This window comes from Crocodylus porosus, unplaced genomic scaffold (genome assembly GCF_001723895.1).
Source record: "Crocodylus porosus isolate Cpor-Errol unplaced genomic scaffold, CroPor_comp1, whole genome shotgun sequence".
Classification (NCBI taxonomy): domain Eukaryota; kingdom Metazoa; phylum Chordata; order Crocodylia; family Crocodylidae; genus Crocodylus; species Crocodylus porosus.
The window spans coordinates 5,976,485-5,994,941 of NW_017728951.1; the positions used below are offsets into that span (position 1 = coordinate 5,976,485).

An 18,457-nucleotide genomic window follows, 5' to 3' on the forward strand; every position below is an offset into this window, starting at 1 on the left:
TTATCTACAAGATAAGCAATGCCAGTGTCATGATGAAGTAGAGTGGTAAATAACTCCTCTCTTTATTCTAGGTGCAACATACAGTTTTACATTGTAATTACATTGTAAAAAGGAAGTAGAAATAAAAAAAAAAGAAATATACAGGAAACATTTACAACAATACAGTGGCCTTTTGACACAGCAAAAACTGCTTAGGTTGGTCCTAATTCCTTCAGCATTCATCCCAGTTGACTCCTATGAAAGCTAGGAATGTAGGGTTCTAGCTTTGTTCCCCAGTTAACCCAAGGTCATCTATAAAATGGACTGGACTGTTCCATGGTGTGAACATCTTACTCCAAGTTTGCTTTGCCTTTGACATCAATGAAGCCAGGTTTTCACCCCTCATACATAGAATGAGCACTAGAGAAAGGGGACAAGAAAAAGGAAAGTCAAAGTAATGCCACTGAGATACAGACGATACTCTGTTCATCTTGTTATCACTCACTATTAAATAGGAAACTAGCAGGAGGATAGGAAAGAGTGAGAGAGAACACCTTTACACCTTGTTCAAGACATATTTCAGGCTTCCTGTAACGGGCAGCAATAGGCTCAGAAATTTTGTCTGCAGGTAAAAAAGCTTCTGTTTTCACATTTCAAAGTAGACTTGGCTGTGCAAGCAGGTGTGAGTGAAGATCATACTAGAAATATAATGTACATAAGATAAATAATTGTATATACTTTTATACCAAGGTCAGTGGAAAAAATGAAATTGCTGCTGTCAAGATTCTGATTAATTTTGAATTAATCCATTTTCCCCTTGCAGCCATTCCGCAGAATAAAACTTTTTGTTGTGGTATAACTTCTGTATAAAGGCAACTTATTGAATGGTAGAAAATTTATGTTGGCTGCAGCAAATAAATGCTTTTTTTTTTGTCTGATGAAAAACTGCTGTCATGTTTTAAACTCCTCTGTATGTGCATGTGTATATTCCTGTTTTGGGAGTAAGATGTATGAATACTGCAGTGAACTGAAAACCTGCTCCCATAAAAACTGGCTCTCTGCTAGGATCTAGACACTCTTTGAATGTATAAATTTCAACCTCTAAACCAAGCAGATTAATCCTTCATGTATAGTAGAGCCAAGTGTTGTCCTAGAAAATGATAGCTTCATTTCTAGATGTATTGTGAAATGTATGGGATGAGTTAGGATATATGAAATAGCTACATAACTCTTTTTTTTATAAAGTAATAACAATAGTGCCAAGGGGAAGAAGTGCCAAATGAGTAAGCACCAGCAGGAAAAATAAAAGGTTAAGCAACTAAAATAGAATAGATACTGTCTGCTCCCCTTTATAGAGCAAGGTCATAGGCTTTAAAGGATTTCCTATGTATTTTCATCAATGTAACTGAGGAAGAGTTTGGATCACTACATGCAAAAGCTATTTAAACAGAAGTGTAATTTATGAGAATCCTTTGGTATGGTCTATGAATAACACTTTCCCTGCAATTATTAGTTTTGTAATTCTCCATTACTGAGCAAGGTTTTTAAGGGTACCACATCCTTCAGTAGTATTAAATGTATATGTCCTGAAGACTTGACCCCAAATCTGTGCCTTTAAATATCCATGGTAGAGGGCAGTGTGGTCTTATACAACTGCCAGAGATATTCCTGGATGCAATTTTTCTCACTTAGAAATTGTTTTCTGAAAGAATATCTTAGCTGCATCTTTGAAATGGGACAAAAAAGAGCCCTCCTTCCTCTTTGGCATATGCAAAATAAGGAGAGATCACCATACTTCTACCTGCCAGATTTTAATGTTGATATTTCCACCCCAAGTTTTCCAGGTCCTCAGAAAGCCATTTTGATATGAATGTAGCAATTTTTGTTTTATTTCCTGATTGGTTACAAGCTTCTCAGGAGAAGCAGCAGCTAAAACCTGCTGGGTTGAGGAAGAGTCTTCAAGAAAGTTGTACTTTAATATTTCTGCTAATTCTTCATAAGCAAGAGTGTTATATTAGCACCTATACTTTTCAAGGTCTAGAAGACCTTTCAGGAAATCTGTTTGGAAAGGCCTGTATTTTGGTCTCATTTCACTTGGCAAAGCACAGCCCAAAATAAATCAATCATCTGATGAAGAGAAACCATAGTGGCAGGTTCCTACTGTCCTTTGTTAGATTAGTTTTGCTGTAGCTATGGCAACACCTTGTCTCCAGACCAAAGTTCACTTATTTTACATCTTTATTACCACTGCTGCTAGTTCAAAGTTTACTGGCATAAACTTCCTGCCAGTACATAGAACGAGATCCAAAGTTTCTAGCAGCAGGGCAGGGAACAGTCTCAAGAATAAAAGGACTAAGGAAATAAGAACAAAAATATCCTGAATCCCAAGAAAAACACTTCTTTGTGACAAAATGCCATCCAGGAAAAAAATGTTGATGTTTGCAGCTGCTTTCTTTACTAGTATTTGGTCTTTTGTGATAGTTTGCCTCGTTCTTGCAACGAAACACTGGGCATCAAGTAAGGTTACCTTTTCCCAAGAAAATTCAAGCTCTGTTACCGTAACCATCGCATTTGGAATTTTCGAAGGTGTGTGCTCACAGACTATAACTGGTGGAGTTCAGATGCCAGAAACAACTTTCCAAGGTAACTACTGTAGTGAATGTAAATGGATAGTGTTAACTTGACTTGCCTTGATTCATTCCATCTTGGTAGATATATATGAACAGCAGTTCATTTCTTTTGTTTGTACATAAAATATTTTTATTGAAGACAGAGAATGTTCAGACTAACATCAAAGGATTAAGGAGAGCTTTAAAAAGGAGAAAACAAATAGTAAAGCATATAATAGCATCAACACATTTATAAGGGGCAAACTTTCAAATTATTCATGAACATGTAATCTACCACATTGTGGAGAGTGAGTATCAAGGTAAAAGGGAAATGGGTATATTAGAAATAGCAAGGGCACATTTGTAAAACTTTCATAAAGAACAGAATCCTGATTTTTTTTAAGATTTAAAATATAAAAGATACCACATATCAAGACTTTTCATGCATAGATTAGAATTTGTTTGCAAAATCACTGATTATTGATGCTAATTTTTTCCTAACATTCTCCAGATTAAATCAAAATTATTTGATATTTAAATTTTTTTAATTTAGAAGTTTTTTCTTGCTCCCAATTGGCAGTCATAGATTTAAGCTCTAGTAGATCACTTAAGGAAAAAATCCAAAGTATTAGATAAAGTTCTACTGAATGAGTCTAGTCTAGATAATTTAATGATAAAAACAGAGTAACATATATCTGGAACTAACGCATACGTTTTCTCACGTAAATACAGTGCTCTGACACTGATGTTTGGCATTGGACATTAATTTTAATTTTTTTAGAAAGATTGTCATAAGTCTTAGATTCCGTTAGCTGTAATATAGCTATGCTTTACTGATATCAAAGCAGTAAAGTAAAATGCTAGAAATTGATTTTTTAAATAATTAAAGTTAAACTTTTAAAATTACAGATTGGTGAAAAAAAGATTAACATGATAATATCTATTATCCATTTCCTTTTAAATCAACTTCTTTTTAACAAAAAATAGTATTTTTAATTCTTTTATTTCTATACATATTACTATAGCTATTAAGTAGTGGCAATTTCTTATTTCTAATGCCACACTGTATCAAATATACATTGAAACGTGAGCTTGTTACCCACTTTTCAGGCTCTTTTTCTTTAAGATTGCCAAGAAGCCTATCTGATAAACTTATAAAGTTTACAAGGATGACAGGAAAAGAAAGAAATATTAAGACAGACTACAGACAAAAAGAGAAAAAGATGAAAAAGGGGAGGGGAAGGACCCTTGAGAAAGATAGTAAAAATTAAATAAAAAAACAATACTAGAAACTAAATACCAGGAGCAGCAAAATAGAAATAATGAAATTGTGTAGGTTAAATAAATGTTATTGAACTGGATAGAAGTGTCTGAAAATTCTAAAAAGGTTACGCACGTACTTAAATTTTTGCTGAGTTGTTCTATTGACAATGATGTACAGTGGTATTTACACCAGTGTTAATCCAATAACTTCAGAATAACTATTTTAATGTTTAAGTATGAAACTGAGAGGAGAAGCAGCCCCCAATGCCTTGCCATTAGGAAGAATTATTTAAATCAATTATAAAACATTTTACAGTTTTCTACTCCTCATACTTTTGGCACAAACAGACCACAGCCAGACACAACTCCAGAAGTCCCTTGATTTAGAAAATAATGATTGGAATCATTTAGTTCTTCCTCATTCATTATATTATTACCTGAATTTATCAAGAATGCTCCACCTGCATTACCAACAGGACCTGAGTTTGTAACAGTGACAAGAGGAGCCAATTCACCCTGGGGATGTAATTACACTACAATCAAGACTTGTCATAGTGTCTATATGACAGCAGAACATCGAACGATTATAATAGCAGGGCTAAGCAATCCTAATGTATGCAAATTTTAAGATCTACATTCCAACCAAATCTTTACTAGCAGAATAGCTTAAATAATTGTCATTCTTAAAATAATATTACACAAGGGTACATTAAAACCCCAAGTTTTGACATCAGTCCATTTAAACAATTCAGTTTGTTTAAGGTAGAAGGGTTAGATCAGGATTTGATTTAGCTATTCTAAATCATATCTATGCAGGGATATGTATAAGAACTGTTTATATTTAATTGTTTTACCTTTATGCCAGTAAGTGCTGTTCCTGATCACAGTTCTATCTATAAAAATTGGAATTTATCCATATAGAGGACACTGCAGAAAGCCACCTTAGATTGGAAATAATTCAGGCCATGCATTTTGTCTTTTACAATGAGTCTTCAGCCTGATTATGGCCTCTGTGTGCTACTGCAATATAAGGATTAATTACAAACTAATAAAAAGCACTCACAGGATATTTGCAAGAGCAAAGCAGGTAGGATTTGACCTGCATACTATATTTTTAGGCATGGTACTGTGCTTTGTTGCTGCCTGTTTGAATTATAAGTAAAATGTAAAATGATATTTGGCACGTTATTAGCTGCAATGTACCATTGTGACACTCCTGTTTCCAGAAAAAAAGTGAGCAAAATTTAAATATTATGAAAAAAGGTGCATACTTTGGCCATGGTAACTGTTTTAAGCAAGAACTTTACCAGATGGGCAAAGAACGTTTGAAAAATAATCTAACAATTTGCTCAAGTCCCTCAGTTAAATTGATATATGACGCAGTCAAATGTAAAGTGTTTTCATTCTAACGGTGTTGGTTGTAGCTGTGTTGGTCTAATGACATAAGTGGGGAAGGTTATTTGGGTAAATGTGATATACTGAATAGTTGGAAAAATTGTTCTTTACAAGCTAGTATGGTAGGTTGTACAATTGTACAGTATTGTAGATGTTTTTTGCTGAGGCCTGTACTATATGGTTTTGCAAATTCTCAAGACATGTACAATACACACTTTTGTGAAAGATTGTTTTCTGACACTTTAAACTTAATATTGAACAATAGTAAAATAACTTCACTGATCAGACTGCAAATGTCAGAGTATCCTAGTAAACGACAATCTCTTTCTTTGAGAAAGAACTATCACCCCTTTCACCTAATGAGACTGTTGGTGAGGAAGGAAGCTATTTTGTCATTTTCACCAAAACTGAAGTCCACAACCCCACAAAGCAGTGTGAAAAGGGAAGAACTGTCATTAGGCTACAATGTGAGGAAATAACTGTGAACTATTCTATGTATTTTTAACTGATAAAAATAAATGGTGTAGTAACTTAAAGAGTCATGTTCTGCCTGTTTTCTAAATTCTGAAGCATGATGAAAGGCCAAATGGAACACACTGGTTTTCTATAGCTTTGGAGAGATGGTATGTGGCTAATATTTGCATAACTTACCACTTGCTTGAAATTCCAGTTTTAAACTCCATGTCTGGATCCCCACATTGCTCATGGTTTTTGCTATACTGTTCATGTACAGAAATTGTTAAATACAAAAATAGCAATTTGAAAATAAAATTTACAGAAAATTCTGTTTTCAGATCTTGGTGGTATTTTTTACCATGACTACCATTAAAAAAAAAGGTGTTTTCAGATACCATTTAAAAATATTTTGTAGCAAAATTTCAACCACTATAATATGAAGTATTACTTCAGAGTGACACTAGCTATTTGATCCATAGCAATTTTAGAAACAAAAGGATTTTAAATTGCAGAGGCTATGTGTTATCATGTAGCTGCCATGACAAAGTGTAATTGAGAAAAATGTTATTGGGGGGGGGTCTTGAAGAAAGGAATGATGGTAATATAGGGTTGTATTAAAAGAAAAATATGAAGGGACAGGTGTCTTTTTTTCATAAAATAACCATTAGGAAGAGTAATAAGCATTGTTTTAACCATGCAGCCCATCCTGTTAATAGCAGCAACTGTCTCATGCACTGTGGATCTCCATTAGATATTTTGTCTCTGTTTCTCATGTGGAACTTCCATGGATTTCAGTGGACATTGTGCCTAAGAATTTGAATGGAAATTGTGCTGTAAAACATAGGCAACATAAATCAAACAGGGGAGTGTAACCTTTATATAGCTATTTTTGGAAATCAGAAATGTCCAGCAGCACGTGGGAATCCGGCTTCAGCTGCATGCTGCTCCGGATGGGACAGACCCGCCCAGGTTGGAACCAGCCAGCAGAGGCGGTGAGAGCCATGTGCCGCTCAGGACTGACCAGTGCAGGTAGGGGAAAGTGCAGCTGAGCCCCTGCTGCTCCGGCCGGGCTCATCCTGTCCTGAGCGGCACACGGCTACTCCTCCCACGCACCACGTCAGCAACGTCAAGCGGTGCGTGTGGGAACCTTGTCCCTTCCCCAGCCCTTCAGCAGCCATTAGGAAGCTGCTGAGGAGCTAGGGGAGGGACAATGGGTGGGAACAAAAGTAAACAGTGTTTACTTTCGTTTCCTGTTGCAGCACCTCGGGCCTCAGAAAATGCCTTGGCGGGCCATATGTTGGACAAGCCTGGATTAGAGGGTCAGATTATAATATATTTTGAAAAAACACACTATTTATCTTCAGTTTATGTACAAAGATAGCACTAAAAACAGAAGACACATGAAGGCAAAGTAGCCCAAACCAATGCCCTTTCAAGTCAATAGGGTCATTAAAAAGGGAGCCGGACTGAGTTCTAGAACCAACATATTGTGACAGACCAGGCATAGTTAAAGAGATCTGACCAATCAGAGGTAAAAACAAACAAGCAAGTGAATGTGTATAAGAAAATAGATAGGACTCCACAGGTGGATTGATATCCCTCACAGTCAGATTGTTTTATATCATAAATGTGTAGAGGGTTTAATCTAAATACAGATTCATACCAATTATTTTCGACCAAATCTGTTTTTGTAGATTACTTTGTTTATTCCAGTTATAAAATATGGGATTTTAGTCTTCAAAAATAAAGAAAGAGCAGAGAAAAGTAACCTATAACATATTAACTAAAACCTTAAATAAACAACTGCAACAAAAGTGGTACTTACTGTGGCTTGCAGGTGTCTAAGTCACTAAGTGCCATCCTATTCCACCTGACAGCAGCCACAAAACTGCCAAGAAGTCTAGAAAACAATGCTTATTAGTCTTCAAAACAGGTATTTTATGAAAAACGGACACCACTTCCTGCATATTTTTCTTTTCTTGCAACCCTATATTCTCACCCTTCCTTATGTGCTTGGCTGGAACGTGGGGCAATGAACACTCTCAGAAGCAGCTGCACAACTATTTAGATGGCCGATTCCCATTTCTCATTTTCTTTGGGAAGTGAGTGAAATCCACCAGTCTCCGATTCCTTAGGCAGAGAAAAACTAGGCTACTTTAAAACACAATGGGTGCGTCTACATGTCGCTGTATGGTGACGTTGCTATGGTGCCATGTTTTAGTACTTCCTTTTGGAAGTACTAAAGCATGATGTGGTACGGGCAGTTACTGTGCTGTGCATATACCACACTGTTAAGATTTTCCTGCTACATCGCCATAGCAGTATATCATACCAAGGGAGTGTACCGCTACAGCGATGTAGCTGCCAATCACATGTAGACCCACATGATCACTACATTGCTGTAGGGCACCTTATAGCAATGTAGCATGTTGCTGCGTCACTGTAGGGCAACGTATAGACACACCCTTTGAGGCAAAGATTAGGCACAAAGCATAGTGGAGGTAGGTCCATGTACCTTTTACCCTATAGCCTAGGCATTGGATTACTGGTGCAGGAGACTGAATAAAGCTAGAAAACAAGCCTTGTATCTCAGAGCAGTTGAACCCAAATTTCTCATGGAAATGCCTAAACCACAAAGCTTACCAGCAGCACGACCCAGATATAGGCCTTCAGGCTGACCCTAAATGGTCACAACTTCAGAGATAAGAGACAATGATAGGGAAGAGAGGGTCTCAATTAGATTTATGGAATAAGGAGCAGACAGACAGGTCAGGAACTCAAGTTCTGTAACAGACCAGGGCATAGGCAGTCATCCTGGGTAGAACCACAAGCCAGAGGAATTAGGAACAGGAAGCAATTATTCAGACCTCAGTCTCTAGCCAGGAGGCCTGGGTGAGGCTGCTGTAGCTGTTCAGGACTGGGACACAGACCTTCACCCAACTAAGCCAAGAGCTGACTGTCAGAAGACTAGGGTCCAGGCTGGATCAGTAACCTGTCTGGTACCCTGGCTCTAAGCAGTTGTCTAGGCAGACCCTAGTCAGGTCCGCTTCCCTGTATCATTAGGTTCAAGTTAAGGTATTAATACTGAACTCTTTCTTTCAGTTTTAGATAAATTGGATAATGTGGAAGCGAAAAGTGTGAATGTTGTGATCATCTTTCTCCTGGTTCTCAGTTTGTTCAGCTCCCTTCTGAGTTCTGGATTTACATGTAGTAACACTGTATGTAATCCCTATCAGACTTTTTTGGGGCCTATTGGAATCTACACCTGGAATTCCCTAAATGGTAAGTATGTAAGGTATGTTACTTTAGATTACAGGAAAGTATGACTGGAAAGCCCTTCCCAAGGCAGGATCATTCCTGCCTAAACCAACCCTGCTGCGTGTCAGCCTAACCTGCTCTTGAAAACTAAGGAGGTTGGGGGATTCCACAATTTCTCTGGGTAGCCCGTTCCAATGCCTGACCACCTTTATCATTAGGAAGTTCCTTCTAATCTCCAATCTAAATTTCCACTGCTGAGCTTGAAGTCAATGCTCCTAGTCCTGTCCCCTATAGCCAGAGAAGTCCATCATCATCCTCTGTAATCACCCTTCAGGTTTTTGAAGACTGCTATCAACCCCTGCACACCCCAGTCTTCTCTTCTCCAGACCAAATAACCCTAGTTCTTTAACCTTTTCCTCCAATCTTGATTTCAAGAACCCTAATCATTTTTGCTGGATAGTTGGTTTTCAGGTAGAAATTTTATAATACACTTTGTCTATATATCCTGATTCTTATTTATGTCAAAACTCCACTGTGCTGTGGGGAGCAAAGAGAACTTGTGCAGTGTATCTAATAGATATGTCTGTATGTACAGATTATATTTCCTGATTCATTAATACAGTAAAAGCTCTGTTATCCGGCATCTCCTGAGAATGGGGATGCCAGATAACAAAATATGCTGGTTAATTGAGCAGCCCCAGCTGCCACTTCTCCCGCTGCGTCCTCCGCCCCTCCTGCGGCACTGCTGCCCCTCTCACGGGCCCTGTTGGCCCTGTGGGACAGGGAGGTGGGTCCCTCACAGCCATGCACAACCTATTATGCCCCCGGGCCATGGGGGCTTGGCAGTGCAGGCTGCTTTGCCCCGGGCCATGGGGGCTCAGGGAAACTGGAAGTGATGTGGGCACTTCTGGTTTCACTTTTCCCTACAAGCCTATTAACCAAGCATGCCAGCTTGTAAGGTGCCGGTTACCAGAGTTTACTGTAGATGCATGCTCACATACCCATTTTTACCAAAAGAGGGGAGGGGGGCAATAAAGGAGTTTTGATTTTATCTATGCTGACAGCAGGCAAACAATCTTTTCCATAGCCATGTATAAATATGGCTTGCCTATGAATTTTAAGAATGGGCAAGGATTATTTCCCATATGATATGGGAAATGCTATAAACTGACAACATTTGAAAGATGGTATTCATTTATTTAGGCTTCCAAACTGATATTGAAACATCCTACCTCTTATAGAAATTGCAGAATTTATTGTTTACTTTAAATTAATCCATCCTTCAGTAAGTTAGTGGGTTCACTGATTGCAATAATGAAAATGAACAGAAAAGCCATTTACAATATAATTTAATGCAACTGGGTGCATACATGTCATCAGAGCTCTGAATAATCTGACCATTTTTAAACTATTGAAACCCAGTCAGGAAAATGAAGGTATTAGAAGCAACTAAGGCACATATTTTTAAAGGTATTTAGTAGGGGTATACGAAGTGGGCCATATTCAATTCAATTTTGGCCCAAATCAGGGAAGGTGATTCAATTCATTGATTCAGATCACTGCCCCTGAATCGATTCAGCCAAATATGGATCTGAAGATTTGATGCTGATTCAGAGAATCAGCAATTCAGACACAAACACAGCTTTAAAATTTTTTTCTATATATCTTGAGGTACCAGGTGTGGCTCCTGAATGCTGCAATGTTGCGGCGCATGGAGCATCCCACAGGAGTGGTGGGGGTGGCTGTCCACATGCTCAGCAGTGAACCCAATGGTCTGGAAGTACTTCCGGTCTACTTCCAGGTCTGCCAGGGACAGCACTGGGGGCCCCTTCCCCTATGCCCCCCCAGCTCGGCAATTGACCACAGGGGGAAAGGCCTCAGGCAGAAGGGCTAAGGAGGGGCTGGGACTGAGCCCATGCCAGCCTGGTGAGCTGGGCTGTGGGGCAGCAAAAAGCCCCCCAGCTGGGGGAAGGTCAGTGTTCAGCTGAGCCATTGCATTCACCTCCCCGTGCCTCAGGCAGGGGCTGAAGAGAGGGCAGAGCTGAGCTGGTCCCAGCCTGGCTAGCTAGGCTGCAGGGGAGCAAAACCCCCTCAGTGGGGTCTCTCTCCTATGCTAGGCAGACCCCAAATGTAGGAGGGGCTGGTGCCAGGCTGGATGATCTCTCACAGGTGTGGGGCTGGGCAGTGGCTGGGGCTGAGCCAATCAGAGCCCTGCTAGCCAGGCTGTGGGCTGATGAAAAGCCCCCCCCCCCCCCGTGCGGTCTTTTCCCAGTTTAGGCAGACCCCCGTTGGGGGGCAGGGCTGGGTGGTGCACTTCCCCTCCCCACCTCCCTCTCAGAGGCACAGGCAGGGGAGGGATTTTCTCCTGCCTCTCTCCTCCCTGCAGCTGACAGCGAGGCGGGGTGGCGGGTGTCCAGCAGCCAATCAGGCCTGGGGTGCCACTGGGCTGGGTTTAGCAGCCTTAGGCAGCTGACCACGAGGGGTGATGCACATCAGCACCTCCAGGCTCCCAGCCTGGGCCAGTGCAGGCTTCTGCTTGTCTTGGCCATCCAAACACTGAACATCAGTTCAGTTTGTTATCGATTCAATCTATACAGCTTAGAAAAACCTGCAAAGATTGAACCAATTCCGCCTTAGGCTTTTTGAACTTTTTGAAACTTTGTACTTAGCCTTAAAGTCCTGTGCAGTGGTACACCTTGTTATTTCACTCAAGTCTGCAAAGACATAATAGCTCAACATATACATGAAACAAGTAAGTTTTAATCCAAAGAATACATATGAGGTTTTAGGATTGTGAAAAATGTGATCATTTTTTTCTGAGAAAAATGCTTTCACAGATGATAATAAGATAAAATATTCCCTAAGATAAAAATTAGTAGAGAGTTGAACTCCTGCAAGCAGTTCCCTGGAGGTATAACCCGTCATTCACCCATTAGGCTTGCATCTGGCTTCCTTTAACGTACCTTGCTATCCTTCTGATCTTGCTACTGTAATAAGCCAATCTCTCAGTCTGAATTTATCTCAAGAGGATTCTGCTTCCCCTAAGAGCAGGCTTTGGATTTGGAGAAGTTATTGAAAAATATCTGATTACAAGGTGCTTCAGTGTTAGAGATTCATCCTCCTAAAGCATTTCAAGTGCAAAACTGTTATGTTGGGTACCTCTGCTTTTGCTTTACACTAAATAGCATTTTGAAACTCATCTGGGAAATCCCTCTCAAGCAGTATGGATCTTGGGACAGAATCTCTCCTAGTGTACACGAGCTTCACTGCTTTGATGTCAATGGAGCTATATTGATTTACTTCAGAGAACCTGACATCCTGTTTTTGGAAAACAGCTACTGTTTTAAATGAAGCCATATTCACAGGTGAACATAACATAATCATTCCTTAAAGCCTGTTGATTTCTTACTACTGATCTCCAAATTCTATAACACCCTCAGAAGATTTTCTGATCATTGAGGCTTGTAGGTAGAGGTATGGTGATTTAAGTACGGGAAGGAGGTAAAAATACAGTAGGCAATATAAATGGGAAGAACAACGTGCTAAGTAGGCCTGTGTGAGTCGGCAGTGATCTGATCCGGCTTGAGATTCGGCTGCTTCAGATGGCCACGATCTGATCTGGAGCTCCGGACCGGGTTACTGCCTCGATCCAGCTGAAGCTTCAGAGCTGCCTCAGAGATCCAGCCATAGGGTATAATGGGGAATCAATTAAATAGCTATAACTTTGTTGTTTTTTTGTACGATTTGGATGAAACATGCAGGGATGGTATCCTCTGTTGAAAGCATGAAACCTGCCAAGTTCCAAGAAGATCGGTGCAGGGGTTTGGGCGGAACTGTACCCCAAAGTCTTGAAAGCCAAACTCATGTCGTGGCTGTGTCACACCACAGGGGGATGAAAACTGCAGGGCTGTCCACAGCTTGAAAGGCAGTTTCCTCCAAACCCCTGCACTGATCTTGAAACTTGGCAGGCTTTGTGGCCTCAGTAAGAGCTACCAGCCCTGCTGTTTTCACCCCACTATGTTGTAATGCCTAGACTTGACATGAGTTTTGCTTTCAAGAATGTGGGGTGCTGTTTCTCCCAAACCCCTGCACTGATCTTCTTGAAACTTGGCAGACTTCAGCTTCTCTTCAGAGTATACCATTCCTGAAAATGTCATCTAAATCAGACAAGAAACATCAAAGTTATAGATATTTTATTGTTTCCCCATTATACCCTATGGCTGGCAGCTCCGAGGCGGCTCCAAAGCTCTTCGGAAGCTCTGAACTGCTTTGGGAAGCCGAACAAGGCTAACGCTTGGACCCGGATGTGCCGCTTCAGACCCCAAAGCATCCAAAGCTTCTCCAGATCCAAAGCTCTGTCCGAAGCCTCACACAGCCCTAATGCTAAGTCCTGTAAAGAACTAGAATCAGGGAAGTTTATTAGGGGGCACATCTATATGTGCATTAATGCGCAGTGGTTACTGCACATTTAGTTTAATACCTGTAATAACAGGTACTAACTAAACACACAGTAACTGGTGCTACTGCACAGTAGCGCCAGCACATGCATTTTAGGTGATGCTAGGAGACCAATTCTATTGCGCATTAGTGCATTAACAAAGGTTTTGCCCACTGTGCTAATGTGCAGTAAAATTAGCCTACTGAGCTTGACGTCTCATGTAGACGCACCGTATAGCTCCAAGAAAAATATTCCTAACAGCATTAATAACACATTCAGACTCCAACACTATTTAGCCAAGTCTTAAGGTAACCACCACATCAACTTGTGTTTTAAGTCTGTGAAAAAAATAGGGTTCTGATTTACAGTTCATATGTATTAACTCTTGTGGAGCCTCACTATATATTTCCAATGTAAAATTTTACTGACATCAACAGAAACTGAATATATGGCTCAAATAGAAAATATTATATACACCTACAAAGTCCAAGAGCAAGATTTGTGCTATGCGACCTCCTTTTAAAAATCTGAAAATGTTCACATGGATGTAACTTTCTTGACTGAAATACATGATAGAACCATTGTATTGGCCTAAACTTACCCAAAGAATGCTTTTCTGTAACTTCTGTATTTATATTTTCTAGGCATCTTCATTTTTCTAGCCATGATATTATTTGCAGTGAATATAGAGGCAAACAAGCTGCCAGCAAAGTTGGCTTCAAAATGTACATCTTCTACAAATCAATCTGAAAAGTCCACCAGTAATTATGGATACTCATACTGGATCATGCTGCTTATACTTCTTTTGAATGTCGCCACTATCGTCATTATATTTTTCTATCACCGTGCAAGATACTCTGAGAAGAAAGAGCAGGAAAGACCCATAGAAAATGCACCAAAAGATGGTATTTTGTTTTAAGGATGCCAACTCTTTTAAGTTAAATATGACGTGGAAGAAAATGTAATTTGGACAGTGAGAACTGATCCTTTAAGCTTCAAAATTGCACTATTTTTTGGTTCATTGTACTAAACAACTGATGTCTTTAGTACTCATTGATTGAAGGCAGCAACTTAATGTAGCAAAATAGTGATCCCAAGGTACTTCAGTTGTCTGTGGATCCTTTAAGGATGAGCTTTGTATAGCTCTCTTCTGCTCCCCTAAAGGAGTCCCTTACAAGGAAGTGGGCAGCAAAATGGTAATGAACACAGGGACTCAGTTTTAGGGCAGGGGCTTCCAGGAAATGTTATTCCAAGTCTATACCACCTTGCAGCTGAATAAACCCTACTGCAACACTCTGCACACCCTCCACAACCTTCCCAGAAGCTCTTCTGACTTACAATGAAGAATGAATGAACTGCCCTTATCTGGCACAAGCATCAGAGAGGCATAAAAAAGACAGAAGGTAGGGCAGGTGGCTCCTTACAGACTCACTGGTTCAGACAAGCAAAAGGTTTTCTAGGCAACAGCCTGCCTGGTCAGATGTAGAGAAAGGAGGCATAAAGATATTAAAATACTATTTCTACATTTTGACCACAGGCTCAGTTAGAAACAACCATTTCTATTGTTCCTGGGCCATTGTTTTCAATTACAGAGTCATTCTTAATCTGAAAGCTCAAATAGTCAACAAAACCTAAGATTTCCTGTGATGCAGAGGAAAAGGTTCTGGGGTATCAGTGCTTTGTTCTCCACTGCAGTCATTGCTATTTTCCCTTCTTGTCTTGTATTTCATTTACTCTCCTCTTTATAAAGTAATCACTTTCACACTGCTGCTCATTGCCTAAAAGTTGTCTTTGGTTACTTTATTCTGGACTATGGGCTCACTTCTTGTTAACTATTCACTGCATGAACCTAGTTACTATGTAAGATGTTGCCAGTTTCATATAAATCCTCCCACAGCATAGTGTCAGACGGGCCCATTCTGCTGCAGCTGCCACCTCATATCTAGAATGACTTTATACACATTTTTAGTTTGCACAATGACAATATGCTAAAGGGATGTAATGCAATTGTAAACAAGAAGGAAGATGACATGCAAATATAAATGAGAAGGCAAGTCTCTGCTCGCAGACAGAGGTGCAGCTCCCTGCTGTAACCTCAGAGCACTTTGCAGGAACTGTTCTGAATTACAACAATCTCCCAGACCAAACAGAAGTTCACTGTTGATTCCAGGGGGGAGAGGAATCTAGCTGCTGGCTTCAGCCCCGTTTCCCCTGGCAATAGTCCCTCCTCCATCCCAGCCCTTGCCGTTTACAAAATGGGAGGTGGGAAAGGGAGCAAAGGAAACTGGTTTTGGGTTTTCACAGCTGGCTCCAATGCATGCATCCCCAACCTCCAGCTGGGGCTGAAAAAAATGCAGACCAAACTCCCTCCACTCTCTTTCCCCCCTCCTATTCTGAAACCAGTGACAGGCTAGGAAGCAGCTCAGACAGAAGTTACAAAAGATGCTCTGTTCTGAAATGTCTTCAGGGTTCAGATTTTTGTGGGATAGAGGCCTTTTAAAGCACTTTGCAGACATGTATTTCTGTTTGGTAACAGTTGTAGAGTTTTCAGGGGCCAGATCAAGCAAAAACTGTCACTTCTGTCTTGTGTGTGTGCCAACTATTCATTTCTTGGTCATGTGATGGAAAAGTATGAGAATCCTTATTTTAGACCATTAATAGGCTTGATTACTGCAATTAACAGAAGTAGAAAGTGCACTTAGCACAGGTGTGGCTTTCCTACTCCTTGAAAGTTAAATCACCTTTTCACCAGGGGGGATATATACAATACTGTGGAGTCAAAGCTCTCATTCATTATTTGGAATTTAATGAAGATTCAATACTTTAAACTTAAAGAAAACAGACTCCTGGCTTTCTAACTTCCTTCTTCTAATCTTTACTGCTACCCTGACAGATTCTCTCTCTGTTAAATTGTTAATTTTTCACATAAGAACTAACCTGACCTTCCTCTGGGTAAGAGGGCAGAACATATAACTCTAAGGTTATGCTCAATGCTCATACCGCAGGGAATGCATAGTCACAGATACAACAAGCAGCATCGTCCACACTCTTGCTCCTCACTGCTGAATGCCTTTCTTAATTTGTAAGAGACAAGGATTTCTGTAAGCAATATATTTCTTTAATTGGACAAACTGCATACTTGGGATAGATTTAGACAAGCTTTCTGGTACATAATACCCTTCTCCATGTCTACAACATCACTTCAACATTTGCTAACTTTATCATGTGACCTCTGTTTACCACGGCTTTTGTAAGTCAGGTTCAATATGTATTCATTCAATGACATGGGACAGTGCTGCTAAATGTGTGGCTGTGTGGGCTAGATGAGTGGTGCAGGGTCAGTCCCTGGCTAGTCCAGCTGTGCTGGCCCAACTCTGCATAGCAGTCCACATCATCCAGCCTTCAGGGCTCCCCACAGGTCCAGAAATTTGACAGCGGGGGATCTGCAATTAATGCTGGCACTGCTTCCTAAATGCCACATTTTTGGACTCCTGGAAAAACCCACAGGTTGGATCTGAAATGCAGGTCAGAGGTTCAGCACCACCAGCATGGGCAATTGAACATGAGATAAAAAGGGACGCTAAAGAACATCTTTATGGATACTGGAGTTTTTCCTGCAATGTGATTTCTCAAAAAAAAAAATCTAACAACTTCAGAAGCTGTTGGTTGTGTCAATGTAACTTTCAGGCTAAAATATCCACTGTGCTTTATTAGAAGAAAGCATAAGTTCACTGCAGAAGTCTGGTAATAGAGCAATGTATATGGAGTAGATCAGCACAAAGTTAGAGTCACACAAAAAAAAAGTTTAGACTGAAGATGTGCATCAAGCAAAATGACCGTAGCCAGTTTTCACTTTCTGACAAGAACCCTGACGTAACTGCTTTTCATCACAGCAAACATTTCAGCTGAAATGTCAGATATTTTGGGCCCACAAGCTGAACTGGCACAAAGCCAAAACATTTGCTAGTTTTGTTTTGGCTGCAGAAAAGTCATACAGCTTCAGCATGCAACTGTCACTCCTGTGCTAAAGCCAACATGCATCACACAGCACAATTTAATCTGCTTCAGGCATTTTGTATAACAGCATCAGTCATTGCAACAGATCATCAGAGGGCCTGTACCTCCTTCTTTGAACATAAATGACTGACCATTACTTCGATATCTGTACTGCAGTAAAGGCCCATTAGTAGGAAAACTTAAGTAGAGTCAGTGATTTACTTTCAATATACATCCTCAGTTCAATATGCTTATTGAAGCTTTGGAGTCTGTAAATATTAGTCTGGAAATCTCTCAAGATCTGAAGCTTTTCTTGTGAGGTCTCACATGTTTTATCCTTTGATACGATCTTTCTGCTAAACTGCCCATACAGAAAGTTTGCTGGCTACTAGGGCTAAGAGAAGCTTCGGGTGGTGAGTCGATTTGGAGGAGATTTGGCGGCCAAATCTCCAAATCTGAATCAAATCATTTTAATTAATTTAAATATCTGAATTTAAATTTAAAGGTCTGAATTGATTCAAGGCTCTCCGAATCTCCGGAAAAGATTTGGAGAGTTTTGATGATTCGGGCAGTCTCCAATGGCTGCAGCAAGGAGCTGCAGCTCACTCTAAACTAGTAAGTACAAGAGGTGGGGAAGAGGGGGTTAGGAGAGGGGACCATGGGGGCCCTGTCAGCCCCCAGCACCCCCATGGCTGCCTTGCCTGCTCCAGCTCGGTACTTTAAAAAAAAGCCCCGCTGCTCACCGGGTGCTGCAGGGCAGGGGGGTGATCCTGGCTGGCCCCCACTGCCTCATGCTGCACGGTGGGGCTCTGCACAAGCCCCCCTAACCTCCTCCCTTGCTCCCCCAGCTCTCCCAAGGGTGCCCTGCCTGGGCCAGCTGTGGCCCTTTAAGAAACAAAAGCTGAAGAAAAGCCCTGGGACTCATGGCTCCTGGTGCGGCCTTGGGGCTTTGGTGGGGCTCATGCAGAGCCCCCCATGTGGCATCGGGCAGTGGGGATTGCCCCCCACTGGCAGGACTACTGAGTGCAGGGCTTCTCTCAGGTTTTTTTTTCTTAAAGGGCTG

The 18,457-nt window shown here is 40.7% G+C and overlaps 1 protein-coding gene across 1 annotated transcript; it reads left to right on the forward strand.

Moving 5' to 3' along the window:
- The first annotated feature begins 2,279 nt into the window (after positions 1 to 2,279).
- On the forward strand, positions 2,280 to 15,445 carry CLRN3 (clarin 3). The gene is made up of 3 exons (XM_019556266.1): positions 2,280 to 2,622; positions 8,805 to 8,984; positions 14,043 to 15,445. Exons 1-3 carry the CDS (start codon positions 2,391 to 2,393, stop codon positions 14,315 to 14,317), a joined length of 687 nt encoding a protein of 228 aa, XP_019411811.1. The 5' UTR covers positions 2,280 to 2,390; the 3' UTR covers positions 14,318 to 15,445.
- Positions 15,446 to 18,457: the final 3,012 nt, after the last annotated feature.